Genomic DNA, 21,254 nt, shown 5'->3' with positions numbered 1-21,254 from the left:
GCAGAGGCCTGGACAGGGTGGGTTGGGTACAGGCTTGGTGTGTTCAAGAAACAAAAGGAGACCAGTGCAGCTGGAGCTGAGTGAGCGAGGGGGTGGGAAGAGCCCTCATCTGTCAGGGTCTTGTTGGCCATGGAAGGGGTTGGATGTTTTTGTAGGTTTTAATAAAAGCCCTTCCTAAGGCGAGGGTTTCTCTACCTTGGCACTATTGATGTTTGGGGATTGGATGCGTTTTTGTGGGGGCTGTCCTGTGCATTGGAGGATGTTTAGCAGCGTCCTTGACCTCTACCCACAGGATGTCAATAGCACCCCCTCCCCAGCTGTGACAACCAAAAATGTCTCTAGATTTTGCCAAAAGTCTTCTGGGGGGCAAAATCATCCCCAGTTTGAGAACCACTGGGCTAGGGTAGGGTGGGGCAGAGGAAAGGCTGACCCGGCATCAGGAGACCTGGTTCTAAACTGTGTTTTATCACCAACTTGCTGTTTGACCTCAGGCCAGCACCTCACATGCTGGGTTCTCAGTCAAGTAGGGGTTCGCTGGAGATGGCCAACTCACAATCCTGCTACCCCTCTCCCTCCCACAGCCATGGCAGATATCACTAACCAACCATGGCGTGTCTTTCTGCTCAGCTCAGTGCTCTGGGACCATAGAGACACTTGGGTCAGGATCCCAGTGAGCAGCCTCTCTGTCCCCTCCTCCCCAGCAGCAAGCAGGAGTCAGACAGTCCTGGGTTCAAGTTCTGCTCTGTTGGTTTCTGGCTGGATGACCTCTGTTAGGTTCCTCAACCTCTGAGACTCAAGTTTTTTCTCAGCAATAGAATGGGACCCAAATACCTCCCCTGAAAGTTGATGGTGGGGATTGACATGAACTTATGATGGGACTTTACAGATGTTTCTTGCATAAACAACAAGAATGTGTGAGTCTTGTTTTGGGGTGCGGAGTGGTGGGACTCTCATCCACTGCTGGTTGGAGTGTGCAGTGGTATAGTCATGTTTGAGAGCCAGTTGGCATTAACTAGTCAAGTTGAACATGTCCCTAATCTATAGCCTAACCATCCCACACCTAGAGGAGCTTTTACATCTGAGCCTTGGAAAACCTAGTTATGCACCAAGTGAAATATCTTTTCTAATGCTCCAGGAGATCTGGGTATACACTTACAGGAACTTGAACACTTGAGCTCCAGGAAGTCTATGTATCACCTAGGGGAACTCACACACCTGCACCCCAGTAGACCTAGGTATACACCTAGAAGAACTAATACCTGAGCCCCGGTAGACCTATTAATCATAGCATTGTGTATAGTCAGGACATTTGAAACAACTTAAATGTCTGTGGCATGATAGTGGCTACCTTGTGCTATAATTTTAACTACTAAGCAATGAAGTGAACAGCTTGGTCTGTCTTGGTGTGGATTCCCCAAGAAGCATATCCTGAGATTGATTCAGGAGCAAGTGGTTAACTTGGGAGATCACTCCAGGAAGCACCACTAGGAGAGTGGGGGAGTGAGGCAGGGAAGAGAAGGCAGCTCAGAAAGGGGTGTCATCAAACAGGTTACCACATGGGCCACCAGCTTAATCCCACTGGGGCACTTGGGGATATGGTATCCATCACATGCCTCAGTTTCCTCATCTGTCTTTGCATGCCACCTCTTGCCAGTCATTACTGAGAGCTGCTGCCAGCCATCCTTACTTCTGCAGCACTCCCAGGCCTGCCCTACATGTGAGGGAGGACCCTCAGGCCAAGAGATGCGGGTGCTGGCAGCTGGAAGGGGGCATGGGGTAAGCTTGGGGTCCAGCTGATAGGTGCTGCCTGTTTTAGGCATCAACATGGGTAAGTGTGGAAAAACGTGATGTTGAGTGAGAAAAGCAAATTGCTGAAAGCACATCATTTATAGGAATGCTGTGAACATGCAGAACAGTGTTTCCATGCTTATGGGTGCACACGAGCATGGTGAGGGGCAGAGGCACGTGTGAGAACACAGAGCACCAAGGCCAGGGTGGTGGGTGGCTTGCAGAGAGGGAAGGCGCGCAGGTGGTTCCCCTTTCTCTGTAGCAGCTTCTTTCTTCCCATTTCTATGTTGACGTATTTACGTGGGTACAAGTGAACTCATCGATGTGCACACGGTTGGGGCTTCACCTGCACAGACACCTGTGGAACCATGCCTCAGGTCAGGATACAGAATGTTTCTAGTACTCCCTCGAAGGCCCCCTGTGCCCCTTACCAGTCAGCGCCTCCCCCAGACTCGATGCATTTCTTTTTGCAAATGTTTTCAAGCAAATTAGGCACAATGTTAAGATTTGCCAAAGCTGAGCAGTGAAGGGTCTCTGGGTGTTTGTTATATTTTTTGCTTTCCTTTCCTGTATCCTTGATGTATTTCATCATCATCATTATAAATAGAAGAGGGGGACTTGGGCCGATGTGGTGCAAGTGGCTGTGGCATGGACAAAGGTTTCAAGGCTGGGGGAGTTTCTCAGGTGGCCCTGGAAATCCTGAGAAAGTCTAAGGGAAGGTTGCAAGATGACAGCGGCTGTGACCTGAGTGCTCCAGAGCTGTTAAGCCTTAGACAAAGAGTCACCCTGGAGGGTCCCTTTAACCACCCCTGCTGGTGCAGAGGACATTGGTGCTGCCTGGAAAAGGCAATCGTGCTTAGGCAGCCCAGGGCCGGGCCCAGTGCCCCTGCCTGCCCATTCTTTCCAGGTCACGAGCTGTGCATTGTGCTCATTGCGCTGTCTTGTGTGCAGCTCCTCCGTGGGTGGCCTGAGCCTCCCATTGTCGCAGCACAATAGAGGTGGCTAAGCTCGTGTGAAGAAACCAGGACAGGAAGCTCTGATCTAGGCCAGCTGAGTGGTACTCCCAGCTTCCTGCCCTCCCCAAGCAAGGCTGGGTGAGGCTGCCTTTGTCTCCCTCCAGTCTGGAAAGGCTGGAGACTTGACTTCCTGTCAGTATCCCAGGCTGTGTTAAAACATCCTCTAGGAACTCCTGTCCCCTGTCCCCTCCTCCCATTGTCCTTTCAAAAGCAGGATCAACAGACTTCCAAGGGCCCGAGTTGAGGCTCCCACCATGTGTTGGGCACTGTGCCAGACACATTCCATACCTTCCTTTGACGTTTAAGTGCCTCCTGGATGCCAGGCACTACTCTTAGACCGGAAGATATAGCTGTGGAGGCAAGATCCCTGCCTTCGTGGAGTTGCCATTCACTTTATCCTAGTACATTGTGAAAGGTAGGCACAGTAGTACTGTGATCCCCATATCTGGGAAGAGTAAACTAAGACTCAGAGAGGGTAGTGTACTTTCCTGAGGTCACACAGCAGGAATGAGGAAGATCTATGGTTTAAACCCAAACCTACCAGTTTCTAAACTTGACCTCTGTAGTTTGATTGGAGGGTAAGTTTTCATCCCTGCCATGCTCTCTTTTCATCTTGGCCTTTTCCTTAGGAGCTAGTGTAAATTGCTTAATCTCAGTTTTCTCATCTGTCAAATGGGCTCATAATATGAGATGGGAAGTTGGTAAGTGCATGAAGACAAGGAGGGTCTCTTGGAGGAGGTGACCTTTGAGGTTAGGTCTGATGGATGAGAAGGAGCCTGTCCAGGATGGAACTGGGAAGAATATCCTGCTAGCAGGAACAGCATATACAAAAGTCCTCAGGCAGGAATGTGCTTGGCAGGTGGAAGGAATCTAGAATGAGGGTGTGGCTGAGTATTGTTGAGGTGTGGAGGGGATGGAGTGCTGGAAGGTGAGGTCAGAGAGGTTAACAAAGACAAGGTCATGGAGGCCTTATGGGACAGGGAAGAATTTGGATGTTTTTAAAAAAGGGCTGTGGGAAGCCATGGAGAATTTTAAGCTGTGGATTGACAGGACTTGATTTACATATTGAAAAGGATCCCTCTGGCTGTGTGTGTATGGAATAGACTTTTGGGAGGGTGTGGGGACTAGGCAGGAGATGATGGTGGCCTAGACTGGGGGTGGCCATGGAGTTGTGGAGAAGTAGTTGTGTTTTTCAGGTGAAGCTGATAGCCTGTGCTGATGGATTGGAAATGAAATCTCAGAGGAAGAGAGAAATCGAGGATGACCTGGGGTTCTGGCTGGAGCTCCTGGGAGGCAGAGGTGCCATTGATCAGGTGGGAAGAGCTTGGGTGGTGTGGGCCTGGAGAAGATCAGAAATTAGGCTTTGGACACGTTAAATTTGAGGTGCCCCTTGGACATCCAGGTGAGGTACTGAGTCGACAGCTAGAAATATGAATCTGGGTTTCAGGGGAGAAGTCCAGCTGGAGATATAAACTTGGAGGTTGTCAACAAGAAGATGGAATTTAAAGGCCTGAGGCTGGCCGAGATTGCCTTGCCATGAGTGTGGACAGAGACATGGCTGCCTTCCTCTATGTCCCCTGCTTCCCTCCCTGTGACCTGCCATGTGGAATGCCAGCACACCCTCTCCTAAGAGACTTGAGTCTAGGCAGGTGGCCGGGCTTCCAGTGGCAGCCATGGACGTCTCGCCAGGTGATGGGAAAGGATCCGACAGCTGTCTGTGGAGGGCCAGCCTGCTCTCTGCCTGCCTGTGCCTGCTTGCCATGACCCCAGTGCTATCTTGGGCTGTCCTTCCATCTCCCTGGCACTCAGAGATCTCCCCAGACAAGCGTGGTTGGATGAAACACACTGAATTAACTGCAGCTGGGCTCTGTGACAGGGAGACCATGTGCTCTTCCGGGGCTTCCCCCACTCTGGACCCCCATCCTGTAATCAGTCTTGGCAGGGTGGGTGACTGACAGGCCACCATGGCTCATTATGGCTCTGTGGCTGTGACAGGACCATGAATTCCTTTCCCTAGGAGTCTCCATGTCGCTGTTGCCAGGCTAACCAGGGATCAGGCCCCATGTCCTGGAGTTGGGGCAAACCAGGGAGAGGTTGCTGTGGACGACTGGCCTTGGTTTCCCTTAGGTGCCGACTCTGATCTTTCTCTCCCTCATTCATTCTGTCTCCTTGGCCCATCCTTAGTAGCTCCTCCTTCTGCCCACTCTTTCCCACCCACACCACACCAGGGCCAGGCCACTGTTCTCTCTCGTCTGCACGGCTGCACCCCTCAGCTCTGTTCTCCCCACTTTTATGTTCAACCCCTAAAATCCAGTTCCCCACAGTAACAGAGGGCTCTTTCACCAACACTTGAAAACTGGCAGACTTTGCTTAAAAAAATTCTCATTTCTGGCTTCATTAAAAAAAAAAAATTAGAACATCTGGTGATACTGGGCCTGCTGCCTTCCCACCTGGCCCCACTTGGAGGGAATGGGCGGCCGCCCCTCTGAAATGGGCGTGTGCTGGCCGGTTCCCCACAGTCCCCACTTCTCCCGGCCTCTCATAGTCACACTCATCTGTCGCATCTCACAGAGAAAAGAAATGATTTCTCTGTTCCAAGCCCCTGAAAAGAGTGGCAGAAGGACTGTGGTCCATTCATAGAGGAGGATCCTGGGCAGCTGTCAGAAGGAATGAGGAGGCTCCTCTTGTAATGATATGGAAAGATCTCCAAGCTACATTAAGTGGGAAAAGTAGGTGCAGGGTGTTCTGTATACGTTGCTATTTTTTGTTATGTATAAGAGGAAGAAATAAGAATAGGAGTGTGTGTGTGTGTGTGTGTGTGTGTGTGTGTGCATGTGCACGCACATGCATTTGTTTTTGCATAAGGATTCTCTGGAAGAATACCTAAGAAACTAGGTGAATGGGGGTGCAGTGTAGGAGAGAGACTGTGTGTGTTTTTGACACTTTATATGTTTGACTTTTGAGCCATGTTGAATGTGACATTGTTCAGAAGTTAAATTGTAAAAAAAAAAAGGAAAAAAATTAAAAAGGGGAAGTGAATTGTAGCCCAGAGGGACCCGTGGGGGATGAAGCAGGTGTGGGTCTGTCTCTTTGGGTGGTAGGTTCCTCGAGGGCAGGGGCTTTGTGTTGGTCTCTGTTGTATCTTCAGGGCCCTACGTAGTAGATGCTCAGTAAACATCTGGTGACTGCATGGGAGTGAGGGATAGTCCAGTATGTTTAATGTATGGGCAGCGTCACTTTTTTCTTGTTCCCTACCTGTGTCCCTGGACTGTGGTACCTCCCAGGTCCTAGTTGGTGTTTGAACTTGTGACCCTTTTGCAGGGCCATACTGGGGAGGATCAGAAGCATGGATACTCACCTCTCCCCGCTTCTCTCCTCCAGGCGTTCCTGCATCGCATCCGGCAGAATGTGGCAGACTTGGTGGAGAAGGGCCTCACAGAGGAGAATGTCAAGGTGTGGATTCTTGGGCCGGTCCCTTTCCGATCATCGGTGCTGCCTGTGCCTTGCTGTTCCTGGGGTGATGCTCAGAGGGTGCAGAGGGGGAGGCACATCATCCACTGGCTGCTGGCTTTGCGCTGCCCCAGCCTGAACACTGCAGCCCCTGGAGGCCTCTCTGTCCAATGAGCCGACTGTGCTTGGTGGATGTCAGGAGTCTGCCCCAGACCTTGCTCTGTCCTTGCTCAGTGGGACCACACTGTCTTGCAGCCTCCTCGAGTCAGGCCCCTGGGCTTGGAGCCAGTGGAAAATCCCTGTCCAAGTGCCCCTGGGAGCCTGGCACCTCCAGCTGCCCTCCCAGCAGCCCTGGCCTCTGCACTGGGCATCGAGTGTCAAGGCAGGGCCGATGAGTAATTGGGTCCAGCTTCATCTTGGCTTTGGCTCTGGGGAGTTTGAGGAGGGTATCAATAGGCCTTCTGTGTGCATGGCTGAAGCCTCAGTGCTCCTGGACCTGGCTTCCTAGTGTGATCTCACTCTCTGGGAAGCCACCTTTTAACTGGGCCTCTGAAGGTCCTGGTCAAAGGGAGATGGGGGTGGGTGTCTGAGGTCCCCAGAATTTACAGCACACACAAGACTTGGTGAAGAAAGACACCCCTCCAAATGTCCTTTTGATCTGGACAGAGACCTTGCACGTTGACAATTCTAAGCCCAATTCTTTTGCATAAGAAAGCTGAAGCTTACAGATGTAAAGAGACACTGCATGGCTGGTCTCAGGGGTGAGGTATAAAGCTCTTTATGCATTCATTCATCCATTCACTCATTCATTCAGCAAATATTTACTGAGCACCTGATTATATTCTATTTATTACAGTTTAAAAAATGATTTGTTATAATTTAAAATTACAACTATTACAGTTTTTTTTAATTACCTTTTTTATGAAGTACAACTCCCATACAGTAAAAGGTGCAAATCCGAGGTGCTAAGCACGATGCATTTCACATATGAACACAGTCGTAACCACGACCCAAATGATGGCGGAGAACATTTTCTGCCCCTAGCAGGCTGCCCTGTGCCCCCTCCTGGTCAATCCTCCCTCTCTAAAGGTAATCACTGGCTTCTAGTACCATTGGTTAGTTTAGCCTGTTTCTGAACTTTGTATCAAAGTGAGCTCCTCTGTGTCCAGTGTCTTTTGCTCACTGTCTTGTCTGTGAGATGTGCCCATGTTGTTGTATATCGCTGTGGTTCATTCTTTTTCACTGCTGTGTAGTTTTCCAGAGTATGAGTGGGCCACAGTTTACTTATCCTTTCTCCTGTGGTTAGATATTTGAATTATTTCCAGTTTTGGGCGTTTATGACCATTCTTATATATATCTTTTGGGTGGACACAGGCTCTCATTCATGTATACACTCAGGAAACAGATATTTATGTTGAAATCTTGCAGCCATTCTTTGAAGTAAATAAGACATTCTTTGAAGTATAATAATGGGATCTATCCAATGTGCCTTTAACGTAAGCAGATTCAACCACGTGAGCTGGACAAAACGAGAGAGAAAAATAAGCAAGCAGTGTGTGTGTGGTTCTTACAACCACTTCGTGTGATGAGCGCCCTGGGCCTCTGGCCCCCTCAGACCCTGCAGTAATTGAGGAGTGGGCTACAGCCCTTCGGGCCTCCCTGCCCAGCCTCAGGCCATCTCTTTCTGCACACTTTTTGGTGCATTTGAAGGGTCCATGGGGTTGGGCTTTACTCTTTCAGGTCTTGACTCACATGTCACCTTCTCAGAGTGGCTGTCCCTGCAGCCACTGGTATTTAAATTTTCAGACTTCTCCTCCTGCCCTGTCTGGGGACTCCCTGTTTTACTTTTGTCATTAGTTCTTCCTCCCACCTTGAAAACTCTATTTTACTTGTTTGTTGTCTTTCCCCTTCCACTAGAATGTCACTTCCATGGTGGCAGGGACTTGTTTGTTCCCTGCTGTATCCTCAGGGCCTCTAACAGTGCCTGGCAGTAGGCTCTCTGCTGAGTGGACAGAAACTCCTCACTGTGTTCATTTTACTGTTTGATTTTTGAACTGTGTGAGTGCCTTGCTTCTTCAGAAGTTAACTTAAAGATTCATTTGTTAAAAAGAAAAAAGAATTTATGCAGCTCAAAAGGAGCTAGAAAGTGAAAGTCTCCGCTTGTTCTCCCCAGAGGCCCCTGTACTTACCAGTTTACATCATCATCCAGACAGTCTCTGCTTCTACCAGCATAGATTAGAGTGACCTTTTCTGTGTGTTATTTCACAAAAATAGGCCCATACTGGAACCGTGTTTGGGACCTTGATCTCTCTTCCCCCGCTTGATGTATGTTGAAGATCATTATAGGATTCCATATTCATATATACAGATGTACACATTTTTTTTTTTTACAAGCTGCATAGTATTCTAATATGTGGAATTTATTTCTCTAACTTAACCAGTCCTTACTGATGGACATTTGGCTTGTTTCCAATCCTTTGCTATTGCAAGTAAGGCTGCAATGTATGGCCGACCACTAGTTCTCAACCTCAGCCCTCTTGACACTTTGGGCCTGATAATTCTTTGTGTGGGAGCTGTCTTGTGGTCCCTTAGCAGCACCCCTGGTGTCTGACCTTAGCAGCACCCCTGGCCTCTGTCTATGAAATACCAGTAGAATTTCCCTTTTCTACCCCCAATTTGTAATAAACAAAAATGTCGCTAGACATTGCCAAATGTTCCCTGGGGGGCAAATTGCCCCCAGTTGGAAATGACAGGTTGAAAGGTTAAATTCTAAAATGTAGAATTGCTGGATCAAATCATATGTGCATTTTTAACTTTTAGATCATATGGGGAAATAGGCAATCTCATACATTGTTTGTGAGAGTTTAAACAGCATATTTTGAACATCCTTCCTTAACTTGTGTTTCCTTCTACCACATCATTTGAATGGTTGCATTTTAAAAATCAGTCCTATGGTTGGCCACACAGTGGTATCTGGGCGTGATGGTGTCTGCACACTAAGTGTGAAGCTCTTGCACTTCTGCTGCTTACTGGACTGTGTGGCCTTGGGAGTGTTAATTATTTTCTCTGAGCCTCAGTTCTTCATCTGTAAGTTGGGGATAATAATAGTTTCTGCCTCATGGACTTATAGTGGGGACTAGATGCTGTAAATGCACAGTTCTTAGCACAGGATTAGTTACTGGTCCTGACTGGCAAATGTTGGTAATATTGTTGTTATGGTTACTTTTATTAGTAGTAAGCTGGACCCAGTGCACGAGAGCGCCTCCTTCACTGCGGCCTCACCGGCAGCAGGGGCTCTCTGTGTGTTCACGCTTGGCTTTGCTGTCCCTCTGAGCCTGGATTAACACCATCCTTTGGTCTTCACTCTTCCTCACAGATCCTGTTCTCGAACATCGAAGACATCCTGGAAGTCCATAAGGATTTCTTGGCTGCCTTGGAGTATTGTTTACATCCGGAGCCTCAGTCTCAGCACGAACTTGGGAACGTTTTCTTAAAATTCGTGAGTACAGTGTCCCAGCCCTCGGGGGACTCTGCAGCTTTTGGGAAGTGGGTCTCTCCCCTGCATCCTCCTTCACTCACTCTTGACCAGCATCCTCTGCATTACAGGAACAGCGGGGTGCAGCCAACTGGGAATTTTGGGCAGCTTTCCTTTCCCTCACTTTCACATGGAAAGTGGTCCCTTGCTGAATGGTTGCATCCTGGGGCTCCCATGACCCTCTGGCCTGGCCTTGTGCCACAGAATGACCAACAGAGGAAGCTAGTGTCCGAGAGGATGGCCTTGGCATCAGCAAGATGTAGATTTGAGTCTGTGCTTGGCTACCCACTGGCCGGCAAGAGGTCTGATCCTTGGGTGCCCACTTGGGCTGGTGGCAGAGAGGCTGATTCTTGTTGTAATGGCTTCTCTTTTCCTGCAGAATTCCTAGCTCGCTTGGGCTTGTAGGGGGTGGCTGTAGCAAGGAGGGGGAGCTTAGGCCACGTGAGACAACACTTTTCCATACCCTCTCCTTTGGTGCTGCTGGGACTCTTCCCACAGGGAGAGAATCCCACACAGGCCTCCTGGGCATGGGGTTTGGGGGCACTCCTTCACCTCTCTGAGCCTCGTTTTCCTTCTCTGATTGGGAAGCAAGGATAACACCTACCTCCTTAGGCTGATGGGAAGACTCAGGGGAAAGCAATAAAGTGCTTGGCATAGAGCAGTGGCTCTCAACTGGGGTGATTCTGCGCCCCAGGGGGCATTTGGCAATATCTAGAGACATTTTTGTTTGCCACAACCCTGGGGGGAGGGGTTCTACTGGCTTCTAGTGAGTGGAGGCCCTGGATGCTACCAAATATCCTACAATGCACAGGACAGCCCCACAACAGAGTTATCTGACCCCAAATGTCAGCAGTGCCGAGGTTGAGCAACTTTGGCATATGGTAGACAGTAGGTCAGTGTTAGCTGTTACCATCATCACTTCTCCAAGGGGTCCCATTCTGATGGTCAGAGTCTAGGATGACAGAGCCTGTGTGTCTCTGCCCACCGAGGGTCACAGCCCAGTAGAGGCGACAGTCTCGTGCTGTGGTCAGGAGAGCCTTGCTGCTGGCCAGGCTGCTGAGCTACTCATCAGCTGTATTTTTCTCAGCAAGTTGTTCTAGCTTGTCTGTGCCTCAGTGTCCTCACCCTTAAAATGGGTATAAACCTGTGATGTTATGGAGAGGATTAAGCAAGATAATACCAAAAAAGTGCTCAGAACAGCTCCTGGCACACAGAAAATGCTCTAGTCACATAAGGACCATTCCTCCAGGTTTGAAATGGACAAATCAGAGCACGAGAGGGTGCAGATGGGACAGGTGCTACCCTTGAGCTGCTGCAAAGGGGAGCAGTCTGTGGAGGGGGAGGGGAGCAGCTGGGAGACCAGTGAAGCGGTCACCCCACCAAGCCCTAGACGTGGTGCCTTGGGACAGCGTGGTAGCAGTGGGGTGGTGCGAAGGGGTGAGTGGTGATAGTTGTTCAGTGGATGTTTTTGAATAGGAAAATGAGAAGAATGACAGGGACAGTCTTCCCTTCAGGTTCAGAGGAAAGAGTGAGAATTTGTTCCTCTGGAGCCAACAACTGAGGTTGAAATCCCTGTTCTACCGCTGACCAGCTGTGTGACCTTGGGCGAAACAGTTCACCTCTCGCAGTCTCCGTCTCCAACTCTGTGAAATGTGGGTGATGATGGTAACTGCCATACGGGGCCATCAGGAGGACGAAATGAGTTAATGCGAGTGAAGCACTTGGAGCCAGCCCAGTGCTGAGCAGATGTTGCCAGTTGTCACCTGCGGTATTATTTCATCCAGGGCACCAGGGAAGGCTTTCTGGAGGAGGTGGCATTGGGGCTGGCTGGGAAGCAATGACCTGAGCTTAGAGTGCAATGGTCCATACTTTAGTGAGAGTGGGGGAAGGGGTCTTAATGTGCATTATCCAGCTTGCCAATAACCCTGGGCCCCCAGGTCCCCTTGCTCCTCTGCTTGAGACCCAGAGGTGGTGGGTAGGTGGCTTTTAGCTCCATGGTCAGCAAGGGGCTTCTGGACCCTGAGGCCCCACTTAGACTCTTCCTACTTCTCTCTTTTTCTGCAGAATTTCTAACTTGCTCGGAGATGCAGGGGAGGGCTGGAGGAAGGGGGACGGGGAGTACCCAAGGCAACCTCTTTTCCATACCTCTCCTCCTACACTGCCCAGGACTCTCCTTGTGTAACCTCATCAGATTGGGCGCTTGAGGAGGGCACTGCTTACGGTTGGAATCACGATGCGCTGATGGCGGAAGTTCAGGCCTTTGTAGGAAGACATTTTGGGCAGGGGGCCTTCTTGGCATCCTGAGAACCCACACACATCCTGCCTGGACCCCACTTTGTATTCTGGCTCTGCTGCCTCCCTGCTCTGTGATCCTGGGAGAATGACCTCACCTCTCCGTGCCTCAGTTATCTCATCTGTAAAATGGGGACATCAAAACACACCTTCTAGGGTGGTTGAGAGAATTAAAATTAGTAGTACCCTACCTTGGTGCCCAAATAAAGGGGGAAAAATTCTAAAAATTAATAGCACCTGACATATAGTAAGTGCTCAGTAAATGATTGCCCTGTTGTGTGTGTGTTTGTTCACTTGATCCAGCACTCTGGCACCTCCCAGGGCTCTCTGGGTGTGACTTTGTACAGAGTCCTCAGGACTGGGCTTGCAAGACCATGTTCCAGGTTCTTGGTGATTTATTGTGAGCCTCCCTAAACCTCAGTGGGTCCTTGACCATCTAGCCTCACAGAACTGCTGGGAGGCCCAGACACAAGGATGGATGTGCAAGGCTTTGACAAAAGTGAAGCATCTTGGAGACTGGTTCCCCCCTTAGCTGCTGGAGAGACCTGGGAAACACAAATCTGGTCTCTTTGCTCCTCTTCCCAGAACCCTCCAAAGGTGCCTGTCTCACCGGAATAAAACCCCCACACCTACCAGGCACTGTCCATTGCTCAGACCTCACTCCTCCACCTCGGCCACATTGGTCTCCTTGCTGTTCTGGAACATGCCAAGCCTGTTCCCACCTCCGACCTGCGAGAGCACCATTACCCTAGGACATCTCTGCGGCCCTCTCCCTCGTGCCTTGTGGTCTTTTCAGAAATGCCTCTGTACTGTGTAGTTGTTTAAGTTCCTTGCATATTCTGGATGTTAATCCCTTGTTGGATAAAAATTTAAAAATGGGCAAAAGACCTGAATAGACATTTTTTGAAGGAAGCTATACAAATGGCCAACAGTTACTTGAAAAAATGCTCAACATCGCTAATCATCTGGGAAATGCCAATTAAAACCATGTTGAGGTATTATCTCACCTCAGTTAGACTGGCTATAATCAAAAAGATAGAGAATAACAAATACTGGCGAGGATGCAGAGAAAGGGGAACTCTTCTACACTGTTGGTGGGACTGTAAATTAGTACAACCACTATGGAAAACAGTATGGAGCTTTCTCAAACAACTACAGGTAGATCTTCCATACGACCCAGCAATCCCACTGCTGGGTATATACCCAGAGGAATGGAAATCATCATGTCGAAGGGATACCTGCATTCCCATGTTCATCGCAGCTGTTTACAATAGCCAAGACATGGAACCAACCTAAATGTTCATCGATGGATGATTGGATACAGAAACTGTGGTATATATACACCATGGAATACTACTCTGCCATAAAAAAGAATGAAATTCTGCCATTCGCAGCAACATGGATGAGCTTGGAGAAAATCAGGTTAAGTGAAATAAGCCAGGCACAGAGGGAAAAATACCACATGTCCTCACTCATAAGGGGGAACTAAGGAGAAAGAAGTAAAGACAGACCACATTGGTACATTGGACTTGCAGATGGAGAGAGCATACCTAGGGTTGCTGGGGGTGTGGCGGGAGAGGGAGGGAGGTCGGGGAGAGGTTGGGTGGGTGACATGGGGAATAATGGCAATTTGTGATAATGGGTATGCAGATAGTATTGATCTTATCATCCATAACTTGGGCACAGGTAGTGATGATCAGCTTTGTGCCCCATGAATATGCATAATAAAAAAAAACCCCAAAATAAAATAAAATAAACTGAAAAAAAAAAAATCCAAAAAGGAAACGCCCTCTTTGTGAATCCTTTTGTGCCCACCTGTTTAAAGTTGTAACACTACCACCCTCCCATGCTGCTCCTCCACGTAACTATGCTCAGTGGCCCTTATCACCATTTGATGAGTCAGATATTTTGCTGTTTTGTTTATTTTTTGTCTCCCCCTAGAATATTAGCAACATGAGGGCAGGGACTTTGTTGTGTTCACTGCTTTGTCCCTTCAACAAAAAGAGTCTAGCCCCAAGCTTGCCTGCCTGCTCTACAGGCGTGCAAACTGAGAAGGGTTAGGCCAAGGTCACAACTGTATTGACAGAGAATGGCTAAACCAGTGTTCTTCAGTTCATTGATTCACACACTAAGTTTGTAATTTTTGCTACATCTGGGTACCCCTTGTGTTATTGTTTAATCCTTTAAAAAAAATTGATTCACTCAAAAAAGCTATAAAAAAACCCCCTTGCTTTAAAAGGGAAATTTGCATCATCATTAGAAATGGAAAATGAACATCTCTTACTATAAATAGACGATAATTATAAAAATAAATGCAGTAGAAACCAAAATGTGTTACCACATTCTGTCAAGAATCTTTTGCCAACCTGAGTCTCTGAGCCTGAGGCCTTCCCTCTGTTTGATCAGAAGGAAAAAGATTAACAGTGTTAGACTGGTATAAATGTCATATCACACCTAGCTGGGACCTTCCTTGAGCTAATTGGAACAATTGGAAAAGGAGCCAGCTTTCTCAGTGTGCAATTCAGTGTTTTTAAATTTAAAATCATCTTTTTAATTAAAAATGATTACCCACCCACTGCTCCCCCATGCTGATAGAAGATCACATTGAGTCATCCTGTCTCAGGGTTTTTAAAAGCAGCCCCTGCCGTAGTTTGGGTTTCCAGAAGCTAGAGATTTGCAGGTGGCCACTTGGAAGCAGCTAAAGGAGAGGTTGCACAGGCTATACCCTGGCCTCAGGTGATCCCATCTGGAAGGAACTTTGGAGCAGGGATGCCCCTTTAGGTGTGCAATTGCAGCAAAGAGGTGTGTGTGGGGGGGTTCTTTGTGCCTTATGTTGTCCAGTTACTGGATATGGGCTGTCCCTAGGAATGGGTGTGAAACCTCAGGCAGGCAGCTCCCTTAGGCCAAGGGCCGTCAGCCACCACTACTCCCGCTGTCTGGGGGAATGGGTGCCTCTGCTCTTCCTGATGGGGAGCTGCAGAGCTCACCAGAGCATCCATTATAGCCCCAAAGAGGCCCCGGGTCCATCCTTGTTCCCAGGCTCATTTGCTCCCAGTCTGGAAACGTTTTCCCATGGCTGAGGCAGCATCTGGGCTGCTGAAGTGGTAATTGGGAACAGAGCTCTACAGACAGGCTCTCCAGGAGAGCAAGGGGCCTTGGCTCGCAGACAACCCACTGGTGCTGCCCCAGACAGCGGACAGGGGAGTATCCCTCACTCCCTTACCCCAAAGCCCAACCACTAACTACTGCGTTTATCACAAACTAACACTGAGTGAACAAACATTTTCTTTATGCCAGTACTGCTGTAAGTGCTTTACATATATTAATTCATTAAAACTTCACAACCTTTAAAGGTGGGTGCCATTAATGTAAGAAAACTGAGGCCCAGAGAGATTAAGCCATAGTGTAAGCATACATAGCTACTAAGCATCAGAGCTGGGATTTGAGCTGATTCATTCTAGTTCCAGAGTCTGTTTTTTACCACCTTACAGGAGAATGTCTCCTGAAATACATATTAAGCATCTACCATGTGCCAGGCACTGTACTCGGCCCCGAGGGTGCCACACTAAATAAGAGAGACTTGCCCCCTGCTGCCACAAGGCTCAAAGGCTAGAGAAAGGTGGGGTAAGTTAATTAACAGAGATGTCATCTCAGATGACAATGCAGTAGCGAGGAACAGAAAATGCAGATGTGGCAAAGAGGGACCCTGCCTGAGGCTGCTTTAAATGAGGAGGTCAGGGACAGGGTTGCTAGATTTAGTAAATAAAAACAGGACACCGAAGTAAATTTGAATTTCAGGTAAACATCAAGTAATTTTTTAGTATAAGTATGTCTCATGCAATATTTGGGACATACTTATCCTAAAAAATCATTTGTTGTGTATCTGAAATTAGAATTCAGCTGGACATCCTGTGTGATATCTGGCAACTCTTGGCAAAGGCAGTCTCTTTGAGATGGTGAAGTGGGATGGTCATGGGGAAGAGTTTTCCAGACTGAGGGAAGAAAGGACAGAAGCTCTGAGCTGGGAGTAAGCCTGGCACATTCCAGGGGAGAAGGGAGACCAGTGTGGCTGGAGCTGGAGGGAGTTCAGCGGCGTCATGGGTGGCCAGGTTCTGTAGGGCTTTGTGGGCCAAGGCAAGGACCGTAGGTTTTATCCTGAGTTGTAGGAAGCCATTGGCGGTTTTAAGTGCAGGATTAATGTTTGTCTGATTAATGTTTGAAGCCCCCTCTCCCCACAGCTATGTGGATGGGTAAATGATAGGTTGGGAAGACCCTCGCAGAATTAAATCCCTGCTCTCCTCCCCACTGGAGGAGATGTCTATGTGGGCCGACTCCTTCGCTTCTCCCTCTCAGTCTCTCTGCCTGTGAAGTGAGCAGTTTGGAGGAGATGGTCTCTGTGGAGCCAGTGTCACCTCCCAAGTACTGTGGACAGCAGTCACCACCTCTGACAATCCTTGAGTCCTCCCTGGGGGTGGATGCCTTACCCCAGCTGTCCCCAGCTGGCAACTGTCTTCTCCTTCACACCCCAAACCCACAGCCGCACGTTCCCTACACACCACATCTGTGTATGCACAACCGAGTGTCTGCTTCTTCCTGGCAAATCAATCAAAGCCCTGCATGGGGCCCCCAGGAGGAAGTTGAACCCTTGGATGCTGAGCTGTCAGAAGCAGTTTTTCCATATTTGCAGGGTCTCAGGCCTGAGATGCAGCTGGGGTCGGGCTTGATGAAAGGACATGGAGTGATTGAACTGGTTTTGAAGAGGCAGTGTTGTCATTTGCTAAATTTGGCTTCTCTCAGCCTCACGCCTTAGGCCCCCGCCCTTTCCCTAGGCTGAAGGAGAGGGTGACATTGTAGACTGTATCAGAGAAGGGGCTCAGGGGATGAGCGATGACAAACCTGTGGTGATCTAATCACTTACTCCCTCTCCTGCATCTGGGACAGACATCGCTAATCAATCACAGCATTCTGTCTCTGGGCTCCCCACGGGGCTCCAGATCCTTCTCACCAGTGTTCCAGCCTGCATGACCCATTGATTGGGGTTGGCATGTGAGAAGAAACAGATTTGTCCCAGCTTTCAGGCTCAGCCCCTTCATGGTACAGATGGAGTGGGACAGGGAGACCCTGTTATCTCTCTGAGTTTGGGTCTGTGTTTTTAATTTTCTTTCCTTTTTCAGAGTGTGCATGTATCAAGACTGTCTTCACTGCAAGTGACAAAAACACCAACTTAGATAGGCTTACACAAAAAAAGGACTTTATTGGTGCATATAAATGAAATGTTTAAGGGTATGTTGGCTTCAGAGTTAGCTGGATCCAGGACTCTGTGTGCTATTTTCAGAACCTGGTCTTTGTCTATCCCTGGGTATTGCTCTCCTCTGTGTTGCTTTCATTCTTGGCAGGCAGGGGAGGGTGTGGGGTATGTGCCTCATATAGTGGCAGGGGTAGCCTTCTGTAGCTCCAGGCTGACACTGTCCGCTCAGCAACAGCAGTTCAAAGAGGTCTTCTCTTTCTAATAAGTTCAGCACTCGTCCTTGAGGGCTTTCACTGGCCTAGCTTGGGTAACATGGCCACTGTTGCCAGGACAGGGAGCTCTTGGGTTGGTTTGGCCTGGGTCACACTCTCCCTATATTGCCTGAGGGTGGGGGTAGGGGTGGGGGTCAGCCTGGGAAATAGCATGGAGCTGACTTGAGGAGCCATCAGGCCACTCTCAGTTCCTCCCTCTGTTTTCTTGCTTTCCTTCAATGGTCATGATGCCTGCTCTCTGCCAGGCACCACAGCAGTGACCTCAGCAGGTGCAAACACTGTCCCCGTGGAGCTCATAGTTCACGGAGTTTGAGGGAGAGATGGATCGTACATGAATGAGAAGTAAAACATACCGGGGATCGAGGCCCATCATATTTCTCAAAATCTGCCTGGGTCCTTCCCTGATGGCCTTCCCCAGACCTGTGAGTTTTACCAGCTACCTTCCTCCTGCCTCCCCTATCTCTTTCTTGCTATAAAAACCTACCCGTCCACTGCGCTACCCTGCAACAGACCATTTCACTAATGGGATAATGAATCTTCTGAAATAATAATAATGATGGTAATTATAGCAACAACATTAACAAGCAATAATAATACTAGTTGATATTTAGTGAGCACTTACTATGCACTGTTTTAATATGAAATCATCTGCTATCCCTCACAATAACCTTGTAAAGAGGACGTCACTTTTGTCTATAATTTATAGATAAGAATGCAGAGGCTCGGAAACATTACTTGTCTTGCCCAAGGTCACAGAGCTGGTGACCAGGGAATTTGGGCTATGAACCCGGGTGGTCTGGTTGCAGAACCTGCACTTAGCACTTACAAGGTTGATGTTGATAGTGGTTGATGAGAGTGGTCATGGGGGCTTTCAGTGTCTTATCTTAGAGCCATACTAATAGCATGGTCTGTAGGCTCAGGAAAAGCCCAGACTTTTGGCTGCAGAGGGACTTTTTTAAAACATAAACCCTTGTGACAAGGGCTGACTCTCAATAAATCTCAGCGAGGGAGTTGCTCTGCTATGCAGGAAGCCCTGACCCAGAAGCAGGTCATCCACCAGTGATTTAGCACCAGGTTCCCCAAGACTGTGTGCTGTGTGATGGCTGAGGGGGCGGCCTGTGGTCCAGGACAAGGGGCTCCGCACTGGACCCTAGTCCAAGTGCGGTGGGGTGCATCGCGCAGGTGCAGTGGCCTGCTGGCAGAGATGGCAGGGAACCAGCTATCCAAGACCAACTGAGGCTCCATGGCGCTGCAGAGGGACTTTTTTTAAAGCTCCTTACATGTGGTTGGGAACTCTTAACTGCCATTCATGTGCCTGCCTTCACAGCCTAGCTCTCGCTCTGCAGTCTTGCAGGACTTATCTGCAGGAGCAGGCTCCCACACACATGCCCGTTCTTGTCACCTCTAGGAAAAGTCCTCTTCCTCTTCCTGGCAGCCTGCCTCACCATGTCTGCAGCTGAGGACCTGGTTCCAGGTGTGTCCAGCAGCCTGACTCTTCTGGTTTTATCAGTGGATGGTTGAGCCCCTGCAGTCCAGATTTTTCATTCATCTCCTTTGGCCTTGATGGTCCCCTATGCTCGTTTGAGACCAGTGAAGATAGAAAAGGTCCCTTGGGTGGTATGAGGGATGCTGGGGGTCCCATCTTCTCCTTCTCTGCCCTTGTGTATGTGTCTTGGCATCTCAGTGGGCTGTGCATACTGGGTGAGGAGACTGGTGCGCAACTCAGTGTATATTTCTGTGCTCATGCTGATACTGTTGTTTTGTTTGGAGCATGTAGCTTGCGTGTTATAATGCTTCCTTGGAGTATGCATGAGGGTTGTTTGTCCCGTGGTGTGTGTACTTGTGTGTACACTCTGGATAACTGTGACATTGTTTGTTTTGGCATTTTCCCTTATTGGTTCATGTTTGTTGATGTATTTATAGCTAATACTTATAGAGTATTTTGAAGTATTATAAAGTACTTGTTGTGTGCCAGTGACTGTTCTACTCATTTTACATATATTATTTAATTCTCCAGCAGCCCAAGTGGTGGGGGTCTGTTATTATGTGCACTTTATAGATGATGAAACCAAGGCCACCCACCACTTGGGGAGCGTGGAGCTGGGTTTCTGGTGTCAGTCTCCATTGTCATACTGTAGCACCCCTCGGAGCTTAGTCTGTGGACTTATGGCTTGAGTTTTGGGCCCTGGGTCTTTTCATCCCATTCCCAGTCCTGTGCTGTGTGGTGAGCTTGAGCTGGGCATTGGCTTGGGGGTCAAGAGGGTTTGAATCCTGGTTCTCCCATGTCACTAGCTCTGAGAGCTTGGGCAAGTGACTTTGCCTTGGTTTTCCCTTGTGCCTGTAGGTCTGTTATAGTGATTACCATCACGCTTATTGAGAGGTGTGAATGAGTTCACCCTCATTCCAGAGAGCAGAGTGTGACCCGTGCTAAGTGCTCAGGACACACCCTTGTTGGCTGTCAGCTCTGGCTGTAGGCACTTTGTCACTCAGGGGTCTGCTCAGATGGTATGCATGGAGCCCGGAGAGCAGCTGTGGCAGGCTGGGGGACACTTATTGATTCTGAAACCCACTCTCCCTCCCGTTCAGTTCCCTACTTCCTGCAGTCTCCCATTGCAAGGCTGGCAGGGGCTTGTTCAGCAACAAGATGGGATGCTGGCTTTGTAGACCCTCCTCTTCCTTCCTTAGCTTCTTGGGGTCTCTTGCCCACACTTAGCCCAAGATTGAGGCCCTGCAGCCTTCCTCCCCCAGCAGACTAACCTAGGACATACTTGTTTGGGGTTTGACAAGTTCTGTGAGCCTTTTGGAACCAAGAATGCTCAGTGGAGAGCTTCCTGCTAAGAAGGTTCCTGTCCCTTCCAATTCCAGAAACCCTGACTGATGGTTACGGACCTGGTGACTCACAGATGACCTGTGGGCTGGAAAGAATTCAACTTTGGGCTCAAGGGCATGTGGAGATCAACAGAGCTATCCCCCTGCTATAACAACTTCATGAGTTAGGGACTTTTATTAATTCCACTCACAAAAGAGGAAACTGAGCCACAGGGAGGTCAGGTAACTTGCTTAAGTTCACAGCGAGGAAATGCAGAGCCAGGGTGCAAGACCAGGTTTCTTGGCTCAAGTTTGCTCTTGAGCGTGGGACTGTGCTGTTTCTTGAAAGGTTACTGAGGCTGCTGGGTACAGAATTGGGGTAAGAGTGGATGCCGGGAGGCCTGTAGTAAGCGGGACTGTTTGACCTAAAATTCCTCCTGTTGCAGCCTCTCCAGGGTCTGAGGTAGTCCTCTGCTCCTAGGCCTGCTGGCCTGGCCTTCGGCACATCTCAGGGCATCTGCCTTCCTGCTGTGACCTGTCTCCCACAGGCCCTGTCCTTGTCTTGCAGAAGGACAAGTTCTGCGTGTACGAGGAGTATTGCAGTAACCACGAGAAGGCCCTGCGCCTGCTGGTAGAGCTGAACAAGATCCCTACTGTGCGCGCCTTCCTGCTGGTAAGTGTACCCACCACCCCTGGTCTTCCCTTTCTCCCTGCTTCAGCCTTGGGCATCTCTGGGCATGAAGGAGCTTCATGCTGACTCATGCTGCCTGATTCCTTTTTCAGCTGGGGTGATCTCCCATCTAAAGCAGGGATCAGCAGATCTTTTCTGTAAGGGTTGAGCTAGT

At 49.1% G+C, this 21,254-nt stretch overlaps 1 protein-coding gene across 1 annotated transcript in view; it reads left to right on the top strand.

The window, feature by feature from the left end:
• The window catches only part of PREX1 (phosphatidylinositol-3,4,5-trisphosphate dependent Rac exchange factor 1), a 180,006-nt gene that overhangs the window by 62,464 nt on the left and 96,288 nt on the right, over positions 1 to 21,254 (top strand). Inside the window, exons 2-4 of the mRNA XM_063091280.1 lie at positions 6,186 to 6,257; positions 9,631 to 9,753; positions 20,978 to 21,082. Of these exons, the coding sequence (XP_062947350.1) occupies positions 6,186 to 6,257; positions 9,631 to 9,753; positions 20,978 to 21,082 (300 nt within the window). The remainder of the gene's footprint in view (positions 1 to 6,185; positions 6,258 to 9,630; positions 9,754 to 20,977; positions 21,083 to 21,254) is intronic.

Source organism: Cynocephalus volans, chromosome 1, assembly GCF_027409185.1.
Source record: "Cynocephalus volans isolate mCynVol1 chromosome 1, mCynVol1.pri, whole genome shotgun sequence".
Taxonomy (NCBI): domain Eukaryota; kingdom Metazoa; phylum Chordata; class Mammalia; order Dermoptera; family Cynocephalidae; genus Cynocephalus; species Cynocephalus volans.
This window is presented reverse-complemented; position numbering and strand designations above follow the sequence as displayed.